Raw genomic sequence first — 20215 nt, 5'->3', positions numbered from 1 at the left:
TTGGCTTTTGCTCAGTGGGGCATTTACATTTTCCATTTGCTTCATGGAAGGAGGTTTGGGGCAGCAGCTGTGTGACAGCTCCAAGGGGCTTCAGGGATGGATCCAGGCATTTGGGGGGACTGGCAGGAAAATCTTGCCGGGAGAACACGGGAAAATTTCACTCTGGTGAGTTGGAAGGGACCATAAAGATTTTCCAGGGACACCTTGCACTATCCCAGGTTGTCCCCAGCCCTGTCCAGCCTGGCCTTGGACGCTGCCAGGGATCCAGGGGCAGCCCCAGCTGCTCTGGGCACCCTGTGCCAGGGCCTCACACCCTCAGTGCTCCCCCCATGCTGCCCCTGTGTCCCACTTTGTCCCAGTGCCCTGTGATGCCAGACCAGTGGAGCCCACAGACCTGCAGAGGGAGTCAGGAGGATGCTTCCAGTAAGCCCCAAACAGCAACTGGTGCCACTGGTGTGGTGCTGGTGCAGGTCCAGTGTGGCCGCCGGGAAAGTGAAAACCCAGCTCGATCTCCAGAGTCTTTATTCAACACTGAATCATAAAATAGCTCTTTACACGCTTCGCTGGGGGTTGTTTCTCTGTAATTCTTTAAATACACATTGTTTACACTTGCCAAAGTTTCAAAGCAACAACATCAAAGTGCGTCTACAGGTGAGAGTTCCAACCAAAGTGCTAAAAACACGGACTCCTGGCCGGAGCTGGGCCCTGCTCCCACCACACCCCCGGAGCCTCCCGTGCCCATGCCCGGCTGCAGCCCCGTCCCAGCGCTCCCCCCTTCCAGGACATCATCTCCAGCAGACCTCGCCCCAAGAGCCCGGTTTAGCATCAAGGGACCACGGGATGGGGGGGGAAAAGGGATGTTTGGTTCTCCAGACACTGGCACATTGCTGCGGAAAGACTAAAATAGACCTAAATTTATATAGAGTTAAAAAAATAACTTGGGAGGCCACGGGAACCTTTGGGGAGGGGAGGTCGCTGTACAGGGCCCCTCGGGCTCCGCTCACAGAGCTGCTGCCACCGTGCAGGGCTTTAGGGAATGATTCCAGCTCCTGCATCGATATATCTCTATTCTCTGCACTGATTATCTCCTCTGATTATCTCAAAGCAACTGTGCATCACCCCTTCGCTTCCCAAAAACTGCCCCACACCATTGCACCCACTTGTCCCCGGCCCCAACCTGCCTCGTTGCCCTCCACGGGGCTCAATCCCGAGGCTGCATTAGAAAATCCCTTTTTTTCCTTGCTTTTGGGCAGTTTTCCCTCCTCGCTGCTGCTGCAGCTTTTCCTCAGTGCTCTCCCACCCTCCCTGGGGATTATTTTGCCTCCCGCTCATGGGGAAGGCCCATCACCACCTCACAACACCCTGCAATGCTTCAGTCACAACAAACCGTCTCTGCTTCCCAAAATCTCCCTGCTCCCTGGGACTTTCTCCCTTTTAAAGCATTTTCTCATTTGGCACCAATTCCCAAATGGTTTTGCTCCACCCCAAGCTGCTGTTTCTCACCCCAAAATGAGGATGAAGCAATGCTCCAGCTCCTGGGCTGGGGCCTCCCCTAAGAGCTGAAGGAAAACATTTGTTAGCCACTTCAGGAGCCTTCACCAACACTTCTGGGGTTTTTTTTTGTTCTGTTTTCCCTAAATCCAGGCTCTTCTGGAGGATCCAGCCAAGCCCCTGCCGTGGCTGTGCCCTTGGTGGCAGCAGGGACCAGGACACACGTCAAGAACTGGGATAAAGAGGTTTAAAATCCTGCTTGGACAGCGTCAAATTGGGGGTTCCCATTTCCCTCAATCCCTGACACCCTGGAGCCCCAGACCAGAGGGATAAGGCAGGAGGAGGCAGCTGATCCCCAGAGCATTCCTGGCTCCTGGGGGCTCGGAGCGTTGGAGGACGAGTGAAATCCTACATGAGGGAGACGCAAAACCACGGATTTAGGATAGATTTGGCCCCCGAGCTGGCTTTGGTGATGTTGTTCCTCTTGAAATCCCTGACCAGCACCCAAATTCAGGCGAAGGGGAATGCTGGGAATGTCAGCCATGTGGAAACTTTGGGGAAACTCGTTAGAAAAAGAATTAATCTCCTCCAAACTGGTCCTTCAGGAGCCAGGCTCAGAACCACTGTCCATCCAACCTCTGCCAGCTCTGGCCATCCCTGTGACCCCGATCCTCTCCCGGATCCATGGATTTTACTGGGGATTGTCATCGCAGAGCCCCTCTGGCACTTCTCATACGGGGCTGAGCTGAACGTGCTGTGCGATTTCAAGGCTTTCCCAGGAAATTTGGTATTTCTGTGTTCCCATCACTTCCAGAAGCTCCGTGACCGAGGCGGTGGCTCCACGGCCGTGGGCAGCGTGGCCGGAGCCAGCAGGGGCCACGCGCCAGCAGGAGGGGGGAAAGCAGCAGGGCAGGATCCATCTGACATTTCAGAGCCGTTAATGAGCTCGTTAACAAGTCAGGCAATTAGGAGCCACCAGGAGAGCCCTCGTTCCCACCACTCCTGTCAGTGCCAGCTGCCTTCATCCCCAGCTGAGGAGGAGGAGGAGGAGGAGGAAGGCATCCATTCAAGCCCCAGTAAAAAAGGGAGAAACCCCCACTTCCCATCTTCCAATCCTTGAACCTGCTCAAGGCCTTGTGTCATCAGAGGATTTTGTAGAAAGGTGGCTTTGCTGAGATGGGTTCTTGGGGAATGCCCCAAGGGGAGGCGACGGTTTGATCTGGTTTGGGGATGCACCAAAGCACCGAATGCAGCTGAGGGTCCTGCAGTGACTTCCAGAGCCCTGGTGGCAGCGGGGCTGGGCATGTCACAGAGCCACCCACGCCCCAACACCACCACACACACGGCCACCGCTGGCATGGAAGGTTTCTCTGAGAATCCTCAACACCTCCCCTCTTTCCATCACCTCATCCTCGCCTTCCCCTCGGCCCCGAGGAGCCGAGACAGGGTCCAGGCACCGAAAAACCCGGAGCAGCCATCTCCAGGCTTGGGCCACAAGAGTCTTTAAGCATAGAGTGTATAAACATGCTGAGTATATAATTTTCCTTTAAAATCTTTTTTTTTCCTTCTTCTCTTTATAGAAATAAATACTTACTTTGTTTTTGTTTTTGTTTTTTGTTTTTAAGGGAATTTTGCAAGTCCCTGCACTGTGGTGGTGACATCTCCGCTGGGCCACGCTCCGGGACGGGGCCGGATGGTCCCCGGGGGTTGTAGCTTTGCTGGGTGGTTTTTTGCTGGTTGGGGCATCCCTTGCTCCTCTTGCCCCTGGGTTAGGAGTGTCCCAGCCTCCCCGGGATGGAGGTAAACCCACGGTGGGCACGGCAGGGAGCTGCTCCCGGTGCCGGGGAGCTCAGCCGTGGGGACGGGGTGGGATGCAGGAGTTTCTCGCAGGCATTTTCGGGCTCCCACATTTTGTGCATTCAGGGAGCAGCCTTCTCCTGAAAGCTGCACCAGGAGGGGGAGCAGAGGCGCTTCCCTCGGGGTTATGGCCACAAAACCCTGACTGTTTGAGAGCAGACAGTGCAGGTGGGATGAAGGGTGGGTGAAGGGTCTCCTGAGGTGGGGTGGAGATGCAGGAGCTGCCTCCAGAGCCCCACCAGCCTCAGCGATTTGGGGGTGATTTTCCTTCGTCTGGGGATCCCCACGGGCTGTCTGGCAGCCCCAGCTGAGGTCAGCAGCTCTTGTGCCATGGATGAGGAATGTGGTGCTGGATCTGCAGCCTGGCTCCGGGAGGGCTGGGGAGGGGACAGGCGCTGGGAGGGGTCTCCCCACAGCCACTCCGGCCAACGGGCACCAAAACCTCCAGCGCTGGTCCACAGAAGAGGGAAAAGCCTCAAATCCACTTTCCCAGTCGGTTCCTCTCTGCTCAGCCTGGTGGGTCCAAGGACACGGGCTGGGGCTATGGGCAAGGCCGGGGTGTCCCCACTGCTGGCAGTGCTCTGATGGGTGTCCCCAGCTCCAGGGACACCTCCTGGGACTTTCCCCCAGGGGGGAGGATGGAGATGCCTGACCCTGCTGGATGCCTTTCCAAAACCTTTTCCTATGGAAAAAGGGTATTTTGGGGATGATGATGCCCTTGCAGGCAGAGGACACTCGGAAGAAAACTCAGAAACAGACAATGGTGGCCGTAGACAAGGGTCAGCCAGGGCTGTTGGTTGGTGCTTTCCCCAGGATGATTTCAGGATAATCTGGCCAGGGTTTCTCCTTCAGGCTGCTCGGGAAGGCGATGGGATGGCAAACGTGGGTGTCCCGTGCCAGTCTCTCTCTCCACATGGGACAAGTGACCCCGGACAGAGTCCTGGTGGTGGGGACAGGAGCGTGACCCGTGTTCCTGGTGGACGAGGATTTTGGAGATGGTTTATTGCCTTGGCAGGAGGGTTTTGGTGGAGAGGAAGTGAGGCCAGAGACCTCTGGAAGAGCGCCCATCTCTCCTGGCGTCCTCTCAAAGCCCCCGAGGAGCAGCTCTGCCCTCGGGCTTGTGCTGCGGGGGCTGCTGGTTTCTGGGGGCGTTCCCTCTGTCAAACACGGAATGGAAACGAGCGGAAACCCCGCGGGAAGGCCGGGCACTGATTCCTGGGGAGGAGCAGACCCTTCCCACCCCACCTCCATCATCCCACGGAGAGGCCGGGCTGCAGCGGCGCCAAGAGCCCCCGGAACGGGCCGAGCCAGCCCCAAATGGGCAGAGATCCCCCAAAACAGAGTTCGACGGAACAGCCATCCCCAAACGCGGATCCGTGGCGAGGAGCAGCCGCAGGGGTTCAATGCCATCTTCCCTCCTGGGAGAGAGCCTGGCCCTGGCTCTTGGGGCAGCCAAAAAATGTCCTTAAGTAGCACCTTCTTGCCCGCGAGTGGCCCCGGGATGGCCCCGGCTGCCGGTCCCGAAGCCTGCGAGAGTTTGGGGTTCCTTGTGCACGAGCCGGGGGGTCCCTGCTCCGGCCCCGGCCGCGGAGGAGCGGCCCACGCTGGGTTTGGTCTCAGGGGCCTCGGACTCCGCTGGGCAGAGCAGGGAATGTGCTTTGGGTTCCCTGAAGGGCTAACAGCCTCCTTCCACCTTGATGTGTAAAATCTTGGAGAAGCCGGGTCTTTTCCTCAGGGCCTGGAAGAGGAGCAGAGAGTGGGGTCGGGGGGGAGCCAGCAGTGCCGCTGCTCCATGGAGCCAGGGAGGGAGAGGGGGAGCACCTCCAGCCCCTGCCTCGGGAAGGACACAGGTGAGAGAGAGAGAGAAGGGAATCCCTGCCACTGGAAGGACACAGGGCAAGGGAAGGAGAGGGGGGGATATCTCCAATTATCTCCGATCCCTGCCTCAGGACAGACATGGGGTGAGCGAGGGAGAGGGGGGAACATCATCTCAAATCCCTGCCACAGGAAGGAAAGAGGCAAGGGAGAGAGAGGGGGAACATTTCTGATCCCTGCCAGGGCAAGGACGCAGGGCTGGTGACACCCCTGTTAGCTGGCACTGAGATCCTTCACCTGGAGTTTGTTCACCATTTCTTCAAACATCTTCCTGGCTTCGGGGCTGTGGGGCTCCTTGAAGTAGTCCACAATCCCCACCTGCACCACGATGGACTTCAGGTTCCGGCACACACCTGGGGGCACAGACACCGCCTGGATCTCCACGCCTGGGCACAGGCAGCCTCCCCAGGTCCCACCCTGTGCTCCTCAAGGCCTCTGTGTGTGGGGAATCCTCACCCTGAACGTGGGGAAGCCCTGGCCAAGGTCCATGCAGGGATGGGCCATGGGCTGTCTCTGGCTGCTCTGTCCCAAATCAGTGTCCTCCCGCTTCCTTGGGAGTCCCTGACTCTGCCATCCAGAGGGGTGGGCTCCCAGCAAGTCCAGCCACAGTCACCTGAGCTGTGGCCACCAGGACAGACCCTCCTGAGGCTGTGGACCTCCTGCCCTGGCCAATGACTTCAGCAAACACTGTGACCCCAGACTCAGGTTTGTCACAAGCCTCAGGAGTGTCACAAACATTGAGGCCTTGGCTACCCCGGGGGGACCAGGGAGGGAGCGGCTCCATCCTCCCTGCGGCCCGGGGCAAGATCAGCTCTCCTTGGCCCGTCCTTGGCAGGGGATGTTGGACCCCCTCTTAGACACCTTCCACCACAGAGCTCCCAGCACCCTCCAGCGTCAGCAGCTCCCGTGGGTGGGGCTGGAGGGCCGGTCTGGCCCATGGGTCTGGGTCCCTGCTCAGGGGCTGCTGGCCCTGGCATCGCTACTCACTGTTGAAGTGCAGCAGGGCTTTGGGGGTCACCGGGGTGGACGTCAGCACCAGCATCTCCAGCCCCTTCAGCCCCTCCCGACACACCTCGGCAGCCACCTCCTGGTTGATCTCAGCCACGTGGTCCAGCTCCAGCACCTGCAGCCTCATGCAGTTCCGGGCTGCGGGGACACAGCATCCCCTGTCAGCATCCCACGGGGAAGGGACCAGGACAGGCAGGGGGAGGGGGGGTGGGAGGGATGGGTGGCACAAGCAGGGGCAGAGAGCACCCATGGACCTCGGGGTGGGTGAGCTTCTCCACGGAGATCCCCACGGAGCATCTCCCTGCCTACAGCAAGGGCCCGCTCCTTGTTCCATCCAAGAAGGAGGGAGGGGCTGCCCAGGGGGGTTTGGAGTCCCCACCCCTGGAGGTGTCCAAGGAAGGCCTGGACGTGGCACTCAGAGCTCTGGGCTGGAGACAAGGGGGGCATCGGGCACAGGGTGGACTCGGTGGTCCCAGAGATCTTTCCCAAGCCCAGTGATCCGCGCTGTGACCCCGGCACCCCGAGCGCTGCCTACCTAAGGACGCCAGTCCCTGCACGCCGCAGCCGGCCCCTCCGACGCCGAGCGCCCGCAGGTGCGGCCAGCAGCGCCCGATCATCTGCAGGCAGCGGTTGCTGAAGCGCGTCGGCTGCTGGCTGGGGACACGAGGGACAAGAGCTGGGGGTGGCACGGCTCAGCCCCCGCCCCCGCGGGCACTCCTGGGAGGGGTGTGGGATTGGGAGCTCTCCCACCCCACCAGCCCGGGGTCACCCTGGGGGAGGTGTCCCCATGTGAGCAGCACCCGGGGCTGGGCCGCCACCGGGACAGGGCAGCTCCGTGTGCCCAGGGCCCCAGCCCTTGTCTGGAGCAGCCGTGGCTGCCCCTGGATCCCTGGCAGTGTCCCAGGCCAGGCTGGACATTGGGGCTGGGAGCAGCCTGGGACAGTGGGAGGTGTCCCTGCCATGGCAGGGGTGGTGCTGGAGGGGCTCTGAGGTCCCTTCCAACCCAAACCATCCCATGATTCTGTGATTCCAACCTTGGAGACCCAAACCAGGCCCTGAACTCTGCTGCTCGCCCAGATCAAAGCAGCAGCAGGGCCTGGACCTCTGGCCCAGGTGGAGAGGCTGAAGTGTCCGGTGCTGCTTCGCCAGGGCAGACAGGAGCCACCCGGCCCTGGCACCCGGCCCTGGCACCCGGCCTCTCCTGCCCAGCCACCTCCCCTCTGGTGACACTGCCATGAACCTCCCAGACAAGAGCAACGCCCAGGGGACATTCCCAGGCAGGGAGCTGTGTCCTGCTGTGTGAGCCATCAGCTCCCGAGCACCCAGACATTGTGGGGAGGCTCCAGCAGCATCTCCCCCAAAATGCTGTCCCAGAATGAGAGCAGCTGCAGTGACACCCTTCCAGCAACGTCCAGGCCCTGCAGGGCTGCTGCTGCTGAGCAGTGAGAGCTCAGACAGGCCTTTGATGTTCAGTGCCACCTCCCAGACCCATCACAGATCCCTTTCATCTCCGCAGTGAGCAGCCTCCCTGGGAACATTCCCGGCTCAGCAGGGAGGGGCAGACACCCAGCAGCGCCCAGTTTTCACCGGGAGGGATGGGGCTGAGCTCCTGCTTTCCCGGGCTGGGCTCCAGGATTGCTGCTCATCCCATGAAAACCCTCCCTAAGGAAATCGGGTTCTGGCACCCAGTTTCTTTCCAGCACCTCACACTCAATGGCCTCCTCCAGACACGGTTCCATCCCTGGCAGTGTCCCAGGCCAGGCTGGACACTGGGGCTTGGAGCAGCCTGGGACAGTGGGAGGTGTCCCTGCCAGGGCAGGAGTGGCACTGGATGGGCTTTAAGGTCAGGTCCCTTCCCACACAGCCCATTCTGTGATTCCATGCCTTACCAGGGATGCAGGGGTGCGACCTGGAGGGAGATGATGTCCCTGCAGCCTGCTCCAAGGGCCCAGATGACTTCATGGCCCACGGGGTCCGTGGAGCTCCTGAAACAACACAGGGAGCACGTGGTGGCCCCACCAGCAGCGGTGGTGGCCCCACCAGCAGCGGTGCTGCCCCGGGGCTGGGTCTGCATCCCCCAGGGAGCTCCCTGGAGCAGCCAGAGGTCCCCATCTGGTCATTATTTACAGCCCAGGACCTGCCCCTGGAGCAGCCAGGCCCGACACCAACCAGTGCAGGAGGTTGGAGGCATTCCCGTCGGGAATGCTGCCTATGGATGTGCAACGGCAGAGCAGCGCAGAGGGTGAGGCTGAAGGTGAGGAGGAGGAGGGCAGGCTGGAGGGGAGGTTGAACGCAGAAGGTGAGCTGGAGGTGCATCTTCCAGAGGCAAAGGTGACAGGGAGAGACTGCCAGGCCAGGTGTCCCTGCAGGGCACCCTGGGCTGGTGTCCCTCGCCACCTGCCCGGCCTGGATGGGGACGGTGCCAGGGGCTGGGAAGGGTCCCAGCCAGGGGCAGGGGCTGCTCCGCGGGCTCTGCCCCTGCTCTGCGGTGGTGCCACCGTGGCTGTAGGTGGCTCTTGGCCACGTGTCACTGCAGGGGTTTGCTGTGGCTCCTCCTTGGTGCCTTTGGAGGTACCAGGAGAGGCCTCCTGGGATGCTGCTCGACCCGGGCAGCGATTGGGGCAGGTATGGGTTCATCGTGAGCTGGGGTGGAGCTCAGCAGCGAGGAGAGGTGTCAGAGAGCACCACCCTGGTGCCACCAGCCCAAACAGAGTCCCTCGGCTGTCCCACCACACCAGGAGCCTTCCAGGGACCGAGGCTGTGTTTCCCAAGTCTAAACGCCCCACTTCAGAACTTCAAGCAAGCCTAAAAATAAGGCTGGGTGTTATCTCAAGTGCTTCACACATCTCTGCTGGAGCAGGGTGCCAAGAGCAGCAGGTTCATCAGAGCGTGAGTCACAGGCACAGCTCAGGACGCACCAGGAGCGCTTGGACTTGATCCGCCGCCCTTGGAAGAGCCGACGGAGCAGCCTTGGAGTTCAACCTGGCAGCTCTGGGCTGTCTCCTGTCTCGTGGTGTGGGTCAGAGCCAGGTTTGGGCTCCTGGGGTCCACACCAGGGGAGTGGCTGGATGTGCTGTCCCACCTGGAGGATCCTCTGTCCCGCCTGGGTGAGGAGCGGGTGGAATGGACACCAAGGCTGAGGTGGTTGTCTGCAGGTGCAGCAGAGCAAGGACCATCCTCCTGGAGGGTGGAGGGAAGGCCAGTCCTGTCTCCATAGGAGGCAGAGCCTCTTCAGAAGGTGGCCAAAACTGAGTGGTCAGTGATGTCCTCCAGGACCTGTGACCTCCTCCAGGACCATCATGGGTCTTGTGTCCTTGACTCAGGCAAGGTGTCCAAGTTGGCTCTTTGCTCTCCCACAGCAGAGCTGTTCCTCCCTCCCAGGAGGGAGGGACCCCGAGCCTCCTCTCCCCATTAGAATCCTTCATCAGGGTGTGACAGCCAGGGGGGACCTCACTGGCACCTCCTCCTCACCCTTCTCTAACACAAGGTGGTGTCTCCTTGACAAGACCCCGGTCACGCCTCCAGCCGGGATGAGATTGGTAACAGGACACTGGGAATGGAGCTGGAAGTGAAACACCTGCATGGGGACAACCTGGAAGGGGATGGGAGTTGCAGGGACAGCTGGCACTGGGGACACTGGGGTGGGGCCGTGGAAAGGTGGGTCCTTCACACCTGGACAGGTGGGCTGTGCTCTGCCAGGGAATGGGGGTGAGCCCCGCACACCCTGTGGGCATTCCCGGCCTTGTCCCAGCGCTGTGGCAGGCGCTGGTGGCCGTCCTTACCGGTAGGTGACCGCCTGCAGGGCCCGGCAGTAGCAGCTGGCCAGCCAGAGCGAGCGGTCGGTCAGCACGTTGGGGCAGTGCGAGATGCGCAGGATCAGCAGGTTGCTGCCCGTCGCCTTCAGCAGCGACTCCAGCCCCGCTTCCAGGCAGCCCCTGCCAGGACAGAGGCAGGGTCAGGCACAGGGGCCCACCCTCACCCTCCCCAGGGCCTCTTCAGGACGGTGACACGTCCCGTGGGCATCCGTGGCTCCAGGACGCCCAAAACCCACAGCCGGAGCCGGTGTGCACTGGGGTCCAACACAGAACAGGTGTCGGGGCTCGTGGAGCTGCAGCAGCATCCGTGGGGAGCAGCAGCTCCGGCTGTGGGAGGAGGGACACGGGGACATGGGCACTCACCGCGTGCTCTTCATGTAATCCTCCTTGCTCTCCTTCTTGCCCCGCTGGCGCGGCTTCAGGTTTTGGAGGGTGAGGGAATGCATCTGTGTGCACCACTGGGACAGCATGGCCAGGAACTGGGGCACAGGGGTGGCTGTCACTGACAGGGACACCCCAGCACGTCCCACCCCTGGCTGCGCTCACGCCTGACAGAAACGTGTGAAGAGGCACACACGAGGCCATGGCAGAACGTGTGCCACAAAATCATGGCTGTGACCACAAAATCGTGGCTGTGACCACAAAATCGTGGCTGTGACCAGAGAAGCACATGAACGCCTGTGCAGGTGGGAGCTCCTGCCCTCGAGCATTCACCTGTGCACCTGCACTACCTCCAGCACCAGAGCAAGTGCCCCCTTGTGTCCCCCCATGACCGTAATGGCACAACCATCCTGACCACCAAGGAGATGCTTGCACAGCTCTACCCTTCTGGAAGAAAGGCCTCCCCCCAGGCAGTGCCACCCCTCCCCAGTACCTTGGAGGACACCCTGGCGTTCTCCAGCAGCACCCGTGTCCACACGGCCGGGTGCCGGGCCACGAACTTCCAGTCCTTGCACACCTCGGCCGCGCGCAGCAGGGTCTTGGTGTCCAGGTAGGTGAAGATGCAGAAGAGGGCCGCTCGCATCTTGAGGATCTCGGGGCTGATGACCTCGCTGGAGTGGCCCGGGCTGCCCCGCTCCAGCCGGCACACCTTGCCCCCGGCCCCCTCGGGCCTGCCTGTGGGACACCCGGCATCGGTGGCCACTGGTGCACGGGAGAGCAGCGGGTAAGGGAAGCTCCATCCCTGTTCCCAACTTCCAACCGCCCCACCCTCCGCCTCCCGACCTCCCCACCCTCCCACCCCCAGAAGACCCCGCTGTGCTCTCACCCGTCAGCCGGCAGCTGCCAGGGGGCCGGGACACGGCGGATCCCGGTGCCTCCGGCTCCCAGCCCTCGGCCTCCGACTCGGTGGTGCGGGAGCCCACGTCGGACACGTCGCCCTCCTCGCCCTCGGTGCTGTTGCGGTAGGGCCGGCGGTGCCAGTTCTGGATGGCCTGGCGGCGCAGCCCCGAGCCCCGCGCACCGTCCCGGGCCGCGTACGGGTGTCCGTCGGCCGTGTCGTCCGTGGGACACGGCTCCGCGCTGTCGCTGTCGTAGCACCCCGAGCTCTGCGACACGGCCTTGGCCCGGCTCGAGGCCCTGGGGACGGGGATGTCCGACCTCAGGGCTCGCCGGGGTGTGCGGCCCCCTTCCCATCATCCCGTTAAAATCCCGAAGAGGCGGCAGGGACGGGCACTCACCCGGTGCTGGAGGAGGAGCGCTGGTTGGACACGCCGTAGGGACCGTGCACGGCCACCCCCGGCCCCGGGTGCCGCTCTCTCTGCAGGGACAGGGGACAAGAGGAGCCAACGTGGCACAGCCCGCCGTGCGTGAGGGAGGGGACCCCGCTAACCCACCGGTGCCGGCTGCGTGCCGAGGGGACACCCTCACCCAGCGGGATGCAGAGCAGCATCTCCAGCACCGCCCAGGCCACGGGAGCACCGACCCACTGAGAAGCAACTTCCCTTTGGGATCCCCCACCCGGGATTACCCATTTCCCATGGCGAGGAGACGGGGCACCTACACCGCCCCGCTCGGCCCCTGGCAGAGGAGAGCCGGGGCCGCATTCCCGAAGCCGAGGGTGAATTCCTAAAGCCGGGGGCGCATTCCCGAAGCTGCGAGCGCACTCCCGAAGCCGAGGGTGCATTCCCAAAACTGAGGGGAGATTCCCGAAGCCGCGGGCGCGTTCCCGAAGCCGTGCCCGTGCCTGTGCCCGCAGAGGTACCGGTCGGGCGATGGCCTTGGTGGCCGGGGTGCCGCAGCGCCCCAGGCTCCCGTTGGGGGTGGTGCCGCAGCTGCTGCTGATGATCTGGAGCTGCTTCTCGGCGCGGTCGGCGCGGTCCAGCAGCTCCTCGATGAAGTGCTGCAGCCGCACCTTGGCGTTGGCCTCCCGCGCCGCCGTCTCCTTCAGGAACTGGTCGATCTGCAGCACCTCCCTGGCGGAGGGACCCGCGGTGACACCCCGGTGCTGCCCACCCCTCCCTGCTCAGCACCCCCGTCCTCGTGTCCCAGCTGGGACCGGCGTCAGGAGTGCTCGTGCACACCCGGATTGTTCCATCCTCAGCCCGCTCCGGGCCAGTGCCAGCCCAGGGGCTCCCGGGGTGGGCTGGGGCAGGGCAGGGGTGAAGGGATGCTCCCAGCAAGCGCGGGGATGTTGCCGCCTTGTTTTAGGGGTGAGGTGACATCCCCTGCACCTTGTCCATTGCTCCCAGGACTGGAATCAGGCTGGACGGAGCAGAGGGAAGAGGAGGATGATGGTGTGGGAGGGCGAGGGAGGAGGATGGCAGTGATGTCCTGCCTCACTCAGGACAGACTTAGGAAAGTCCTTAAGGGCAGCCTGGCACCCCTAAACGCTGCTCAGCCCTAATCCCTGTTCAGCCCAGTGGTTGCAGGGCCCCGGCTCCCTCATTAACAGATTAATTAGCAGGTGCTCTGGAGCTCCGAGCCTGTGGAAGGGCTGTTTCCCCCAGAATGTGGCCAGCCCTGGGGTGCGGTGTGACAGCAGCTCCATGACCCGAGCTGACCCCACCCCACCACGAACACCTGCGTGAGCACATGCAGACACAGGCACAGGCACACCCCTGAGCCCACACTGCCCAAAGCACACGTGGCCACCACACCCCTGCAGGTGCATGTGCCCCGTGAGCACCCAGGCACGCACCAGGTACACACACACACAGAGACCCCTGTCCTGCACACCTGAGCGCCCCACACACCTCCAGGAGAGCACAAATCCAGCACACAGCCGGGCACACACAGCCAGGCAGCATCAGGAGGGTAGGCAGGCCCTGGCACAGGGTGCCCAGAGCAGCTGTGGCTGCTGCCCCTGGATCCCTGGCAGTGCCCAAGGCCAGGCTGGACACTGGGGCTGGGAGCAGCCTGGGACAGTGGGAGGTGTCCCTGCCCATGGCTCGCCCACGGGATGAGCTTTAAGGTCCCGTCCAACCCAACTCATTCTGTGACTCCATGCCCACCCACGTGCCCTCCCCTGGCACGGGCACAGCTGCTCACAGCTCACGCTGATGGTGCGCACACACACACACACAAACACACAACTGCTCACACCTCCCCTCAGGAGCCCCTGGAGAGGCACAAACACAGCTCTGCACGTCTGTCTGGGGCACACCTGACCTCGGACACGGGACCACGCACACCTGGACACACAAACCCGGCCACAGAAACCCAGCTGGTCACACCTGACCACACACACCTGACCTCTGACCCCTGGCCATACACACCTGACCTCAGACACCTGATCACACACACCTGACCTCTGATCCCTGGCCATGCACACCTGACCTTGGACACCTGGACACAATGATCTGCTCAGAAGCACAAAGGAAAAGGAGGGGCAGCCCTTAGTGACATCATTCCTGCTGCTGGCTATCAATTACCAATTAATCACGAATTAATTACCAATTAATTTCTCCCCAACCTGCCACTTGCAGGCTGAGCCTGGGAGCTCTGGGGATGCTCTGGGAAGGCTCCTGGAAGGGGCCCCAGGGGATTTGGAAGGCAAATGTGGAGCTGGGCAGCAGCTGTAAGGTGATGCTGATGGTTATCACCTGTGTCTCTCCCATTCCCATGGGCTGGGTGGAAAAACACCCCTGGCAAAGGAAACGGAGCCCAGCAGCCAAGGGTCTCCCAGGAGGACAACGGCTTCAGGGTGTCTTAGAGCTGGCAGGGCTGGGAAATGCCCCCACAGTGTTTTCAAGGAAGGCTTTGCCGATTCAAACAATTTCTGATAACCTCCCCACATCTGGGGAAAGCCTCCTCTCACCATCAGTGCTTCCCACACTCTCCCTGCAACCTCAAAAGGGAGTTTGTCCCTTGGGGTGGAGGAGTTTGGGGACTGATGGGGACAGTTGAGGGGCAGGAGTGTTTCCCTGAGGAATGGGAGGCCCAGGAGGCAGTTTTGGGGCATAAACCCAGGGTTTTAGGTGGTAACAATGTCCAGGCTCCACCAAGAGACATTTGCCCCTCTATTTACCCTATATGGCTGTCTCCAGGCCCTGCTCCAGACTCATCCACGCTGGTGTCTCTCATTCCACCACCACATATCCCCAAGGTGCCCCTGGACAACACCCACGGGGCAGCTGATGGCAGCCCCCAAACCCCCCACTGCCTGTCCCATAACCGTGCCCCCAAACCTGGAGGTGTCCTTATCCAGCCCCAGGGTCACCCCGCTCCTCACCCAGGACATTCCCCCACCCTGGGAGCCCCGTTTCTGAGCCAGGTCATTCTTTTGGAGTCAAAGTCATTCACAAGCGTGCAGAGGATGATGGGAATCAAGACAATTCCTTGAGGAATCCCAGCAGTGCTCCCAGCCCAGCACAGCCACGGCTGTCCCCCACTAACTCCTCACTGACCTTCTGGGCCCCTCCAGATTTGCTAAAACTCCTGAGGAGCAAGGTCTGGTTTGCTTGGGCAGCACTGATGGGCAGAATGACCCAGTGCTGGACTGGAGGGAAACTCGGGAGCAGCGTTGGGGTGGGCAGGGGGTGTTGGGGGGGAATATGGGATGGAAATGAGGATGAGAGTGTCCCAGTCTCAACAGCAAATGGAGGTGGTACTGCTTGGGCTGCCCCACGCTCCCTCTGGGAGAAAAACCTGGAATTTGGCATGGCCACGACAGGGGGTGGGAATGAGGTGGGATTTAAGGTTCCTTCAACACAAAGCAGTCTGTGACTTGGTGATCCCCAGCCTGGCCATGTCCTGGAGCACCAGGGGCTCTGGGACAAGGTCTGGCTTGTCATGACCCAGCCATGGAGGGGCCCAGGTCTGTGTGGGCACTGAGTGGGTGGGAGAAGATGCAGAACCTGCTGAGGGCTGATGCTGCCGGGCATCACCAAGGGGCTGTGCCTGAGCCCTGGCCCTGAGGGTTTGGGGGTGATGCTGGGCTCCTCTGGACTTATGGAATGGCCTGGATTGGAAGCGACCTTAAAGCCCATCTCATTCCACCCCCTGCCATGGGCAGGGACACCCTCCACTATCCCAGGGTGCTCCAAGCCCTGTCCAAGCGGCCTTGAAACCTCCAGGGATGGGGCAGCCCCAGCTTCTCCAGGAGTCGCTGCCAGGCACCCCTTTCCCCCCACCCTGCAGCTGGGACAGGGACAAAGGACTCACTGCTGCTTCCGAGTGAGCTCCTGCTCCTTCTGCACCAGGTCCTGCTTGAGGGACGCCAGCATCTCCACGCTGACGTCCACCTGGCGGGACAGCTCTGACGCCCGGTCCTCCAGCTCCTGCTTCTCCCGGCTCAGCCGCAGGCTCTCCTGCTTGGCCTTCTCCAGCTCTGAGCTCTTGCGGTCCAGCTCCACCTGGAGCCGGCCCACCTGCGAGGCGATCTTCTGCTCCACCTCCTCCGTCAGCTTCTCCAGCCGCTTGTCCACCTCCAGCTTCTCGAAGGCACGGATCTTCAGGCGGGCCAGGCCCTCCTCGTAGGCCGTGTCCATGGTGGCTGGCGGGGCGGGCGCGGGCGCCACGGCCTTGCCCCGGGTGAAGATCTCGGTCAGCGGGATCTCGATCTCGTGGACATAGCGGGGCGAGGGCGACGAGGACGGGGCCGGCTCCAGCTCGTCGGCGGGGACCAGGTCGCAGGAGAAGCGCTGGTCCTTGCCCTGGAAGGAGGTGCTCTCAAAGTAGTCCCTGCGGGCGGCCGGGGTCAGCAGGGCCCCGTCGGCGGCCAGCGGGAAGACGGCGGCATCGCAGATGCTGTTGGTCTTGGAGAGCACGTAGAGGGTCTCGTAGGTGTGGTTGTACTCCAGGTGTGCACGCAGCGAGGACAGGCTGCGGAAGCGCTTGTGCTCGCCGCAGCGCGGACACCGGTACGGCAGGTCCAGCGAGGCCATCGCTCAGCTCTGCTCCCCGGCGCGGGGCACCCGCGGGGCCCCGCTCATGGCGCGGCGCAGACGCTCCGGGGACACGCGGGGGACGCCGGGGAGCCCCCGGCAGAGGGGTGGCGGCTCCGCCGGGACATGGCGTGGGGACGGCCCGGGATGGAAGGGGGATCCGACAGTCCTCGAGGGGATCCGGCAATCCTCAGGGGGGTGTCAGCGTCGGGCGGTGCCGGGCGCTGGAAGAGATGGGGGTCAGTGCTATTGGGATGGGGGGCCCCAAAAATCCCTCCTTGGTCCTTCCTCTGGGTCCCCTCTGTGCCTCCATCCCACCCCCTCCTGTTCCTCCCACCCACACACATCCCTTGGGAGGGCACGTGGCTAAAGAAGGTGCCGAGCCCCTGGGAATGTGCAGAACCCTGGGAATGGGCAGAACCCCTGGAATGGGCAGAACCCTTGGGAAGCTCCAGAACCATTGGGAAGCTCCACAACCCCTGTGGAGACCCACAGCTTTTGGGAAGCTCCACAGCCCTTGGGAAGGCCCGCAGCTCCTGGACTCAGTGACCTTAGAGGTGTTTTCCAACCTGAATGATTCTGTGGTTCTACGAACCCTTGGGAAGATCCATAAGGGCTGGGAAGGTCTCCCACCCCTTGAGAAGGTCTCCCACCCCCTGGGAAGGTTCACAGCCATTTGGGGGGAACACAGCCATCAGGAAGGTGCACAACCCATGGGAATCTCTCTCCATCCACCCGAGCTTGTCTCACAGGAGGTGGCAGAGGTGGCCCTTGTGCTCTCTTGCCCAACCACCGCCCAACAAGCCCCTGCAGTGTCGGGGGTCTCCGAGGCCCAGGATCATCCCTGTGTCCGACACCGGGAGCAGGTGCTGGGATCCACCTTCTCCAAGCAAAGGGTGACCCATTCCTGCTGGATCAGCCCGTGCAGCCTCGGAATGGGATTTGCCTCCAAGAGTTCTCATCCATCCCTGGGCCCCCCATGCTGTCCACTGCAGGGGACATGGTGGCCTCTCCTGCCAGGGCAGGTGAGGGTCCCCGTGGGACCTGGTTCATCCCCCCCTCACAAAATCCTCCACGACACCAGTGGGGGAAACCCCACCCTTGTGAAACGGGGTAAGCCAGTGAAAATCCAGCCTGGGAGGCTGCCACAGTCCCCTCCAGCCTGGGGGGCACGAACACACCTCAGGGCACAGTTTTTTTGGTTTTCATTCATTTTTCATTCAAAAATGAACACTGCAATGCTTTCACCCCAGAACACTGAGGGCGCCCATGGGTGGGAGTATCCCTTCCTCATCCCCCTGCAATATCCCACAAACAGCCCTTCCCACCACCCTCGGAGCCCTCCTGCATCCCATAACCACCAGCTGGTGAGCACGGAACTGCCACGGAACCTCCACCCATCCCTGCTGGTCCCCAGGGCAGCGTCCCTGGAGGCTCAGCATCCCCTCGGAGGGACAACCAGGCCACGAGGCTGGGAAACCATTTTTTAAGGGAAAAACCAGCAAAGGCAAGAAATCCATGGAAGAAATCAAAGTAAGATGAGCCAGGAGGGTCCGTGACCTGCCCGGCTGTGTTTGGGGTCGTTACCAAACACACCCTCGCACATTAACCCCACCTGGGCGACCACCGGCTCGGCCCGGCCGAAACCCGAGCCCCGGCGAGCACAAAGCACGTCCGGCAACTTCGGCCGCTGCCGGGGGGATGAGAAAGCGCTTTTCCAGCGCAGGGATCAGGAATCGTGCCGTGGTGCCTCAGGCCTGGATCCCTGCCCGCGTCTCCCGGGGCACCCGAGCAGCCTCAGCCCCAATTCCCCGGCCAAAATCCAAGGCAGGATCCGGCCCAGGTGGATCGGGAAGCACACAGAGCCCGCTCCTCGTCCTGGGCAGGTCCTGCCCCGGCCGCAAAACCTCTCCTCCCTCCCATCTCCACGGCAACAGCCGGGATTTGAGGGAATTGTTCGCGGAGTCATTACTACGGCGGCCACGCTAATAAAACCCACAGGCATCCGGAGCCGGGAGCCGCTCCCGACCGCCGGGATTGCAGCATCCCCGGGCCGCTCCAGCGCCGCTACCTGCGATTCATCATGGAGCCTTTCTTCGCATTGTTTAACGCTTTTCCTGCCCACCCACCCCCCCCCAAAAATATTACCAGCAGGCAGCTCCCCTGCCTGGTTGAAGAGAGAAGGGGGGGATGGAGAAGAGAGGCGGTGGGGGATGCTGCCGGGGTGGAGGGTGCTGCCCGCGCCGCTGGTCCCCATCCTTCCCCGGCGCTCCAGCGGGGTGGGAAGGAGCGGGGTGGGAGCACCGCGGTGGGCGAGGACGGCTGGGGCTGAGGCTCAGGGGGCTCGGGGGAGGTGGGCATGGAAATCCGGATGCATTTTTTGCCGCCCAGCGCCCGGAACGGGGAGCGGCGGGTCCGTCCTCGCATCCTGGCAGCGGCTTTGTCCCCACTGCGTCCCCCTGCTCCCGGGGGCCCTGGGTGAGGAGCATCCTCGGGAGAAGCCACCACCTCCTAGGGCACCATCCCCTCTCCATCCCATCCCCTGTCGCCCCATACCTGCTTCTGGCCGCCGACCTCCCGCGCTGGGCTCCTCCGGCGAGGGCAGCATCTCTCCCGCTCGCCCGCGGGCCACCCCCGAGCCGGGGGGTGCGGGGTGGGGGCCGGAGCCCGCACAGCCGCTCCGCCGCACAAAGGAGGAGGCTGCCGAGCGGCTCAGGGCTGCGCCGGGGCGGGGGGATGCGGGGCACGGGGGATGCGGGCACAGGGATGCGGGGCAGGAGGGATGCAGCCCGCGGGAAGCACCCGGCTCCCTGCGGCCAGCACCTCCATGCCAGGCAGGCCCTGGGGAAGGAGGGAGGGAGGGTGGTGGCTGCGGGGTGGGGGGAGGAGGAGGAGGCGGAGGAGGAGGAGGAAGGAAGGAAGCAGAGGCTGAAGGCCCCGGCGGGGTGCGGGGAGGGTGGCGGTTCTGGGCACCCTGGGGATGGCGGGTCCCCGGGGCGCGGGGGGCTCAGCGGGGGCTCAGCATGGCGGGGGAGGGAGGGACGGAGGGATGCAGGGATGGAGAAAGGCGGAGGGCGAGCGCCGGCAGCCGCCTCCTCCCCTGCAGCCGGAGCCGGGGCTGTCTCGCTGCCGGTTCTCCCGCACAGCTCCCTCTGCCTGTCTCCCCACGAACACGGCGGCCCGGCTGCCATGGCACTCCCGGCCCCCCTGACCCCAGACCCCCCTGTCCCCACCGCTGAAGCCCCTGCCCCTGGCAGCTCCTGGCCGGGGTCACCCGGAGCATCCTCCCCGGGGGATGCAGTGTCGGGTGCGCGGCCGAGCCTGCGCTGCTCCTGCCCCAGCCCGAGCTGGACACACGGGTGCCAGGACACGGGCTTGGTCCCAGCACAGTCCCTGATCATTCTGTCTTCATCCCTGGCTTGATCCTAATTGAGCTTCCGAGTATTATGCCTTGGTCCTGATCCAGCCCCTGAGCACCCTGCCTTGGTCCTTGGCTTGGTCCTGAGCTGGTACCTGATCATCCTGGCTTAATCCCAGGCTTGATCCTGATCCAGTCCTGAGTACCCTGGCTTGATTCCCAGCTTGGTCCTGGTCTGGTCCCTGAATGCCCTGGTTCGGTCCCCAGCTGGTCCCCAAGGCCCTTGATTTGGTCCCAACCCAGTCACGGATTACCCTGGATCAGTTCCCAGCTTGGTCTTGGTCTGGTCCATGGCTGCCCTGGTCAATCCCTGTCCTGGTCCTGACTGAGTCCCTGAGAAGCCTGTTTTGGGCTCTGGCTTGATCCCAGATGGTCCCTGGGCACTCTGGTTTAATCCCGGGCTCAATCCTGATCCAGTTCCCGAG

The 20215-nt window shown here is 62.7% G+C and overlaps 1 protein-coding gene across 4 annotated transcripts; it reads right to left on the bottom strand.

Moving 5' to 3' along the window:
• Window positions 1–505: 505 nt before the first annotated feature.
• On the bottom strand, window positions 506–19492 carry FBXO41 (F-box protein 41). 4 transcript variants are annotated; one of them, XM_048303610.1, is made up of 13 exons: window positions 18929–19492; window positions 15651–16596; window positions 12232–12460; window positions 11726–11805; window positions 11314–11624; window positions 10921–11189; window positions 10410–10525; window positions 10014–10166; window positions 8121–8216; window positions 6767–6885; window positions 6211–6369; window positions 5461–5576; window positions 506–5086 (listed from the first exon to the last, which is right to left on the bottom strand). In XM_048303610.1, exons 2-13 carry the CDS (start codon window positions 16370–16372, stop codon window positions 5024–5026), a joined length of 2433 nt encoding a protein of 810 aa, XP_048159567.1. In that variant the 5' UTR covers window positions 16373–16596; window positions 18929–19492; the 3' UTR covers window positions 506–5023. The 4 variants fall into 4 exon arrangements, with proteins under 4 accessions (XP_048159567.1, XP_048159570.1, XP_048159568.1 ...); XM_048303613.1 differs by having other exon boundaries at window positions 12250–12460; XM_048303611.1 differs by lacking the exon at window positions 18929–19492 and adding an exon at window positions 18521–18622.
• Window positions 19493–20215: the final 723 nt, after the last annotated feature.

The sequence above is a fragment of the Corvus hawaiiensis genome, chromosome 5 (genome assembly GCF_020740725.1).
Source record: "Corvus hawaiiensis isolate bCorHaw1 chromosome 5, bCorHaw1.pri.cur, whole genome shotgun sequence".
In the NCBI taxonomy this organism is placed as follows: Eukaryota; Metazoa; Chordata; class Aves; order Passeriformes; family Corvidae; genus Corvus; species Corvus hawaiiensis.
Note: the sequence above shows the minus strand (reverse complement) of the source record. Positions and strands in the feature narration are given on the sequence as shown.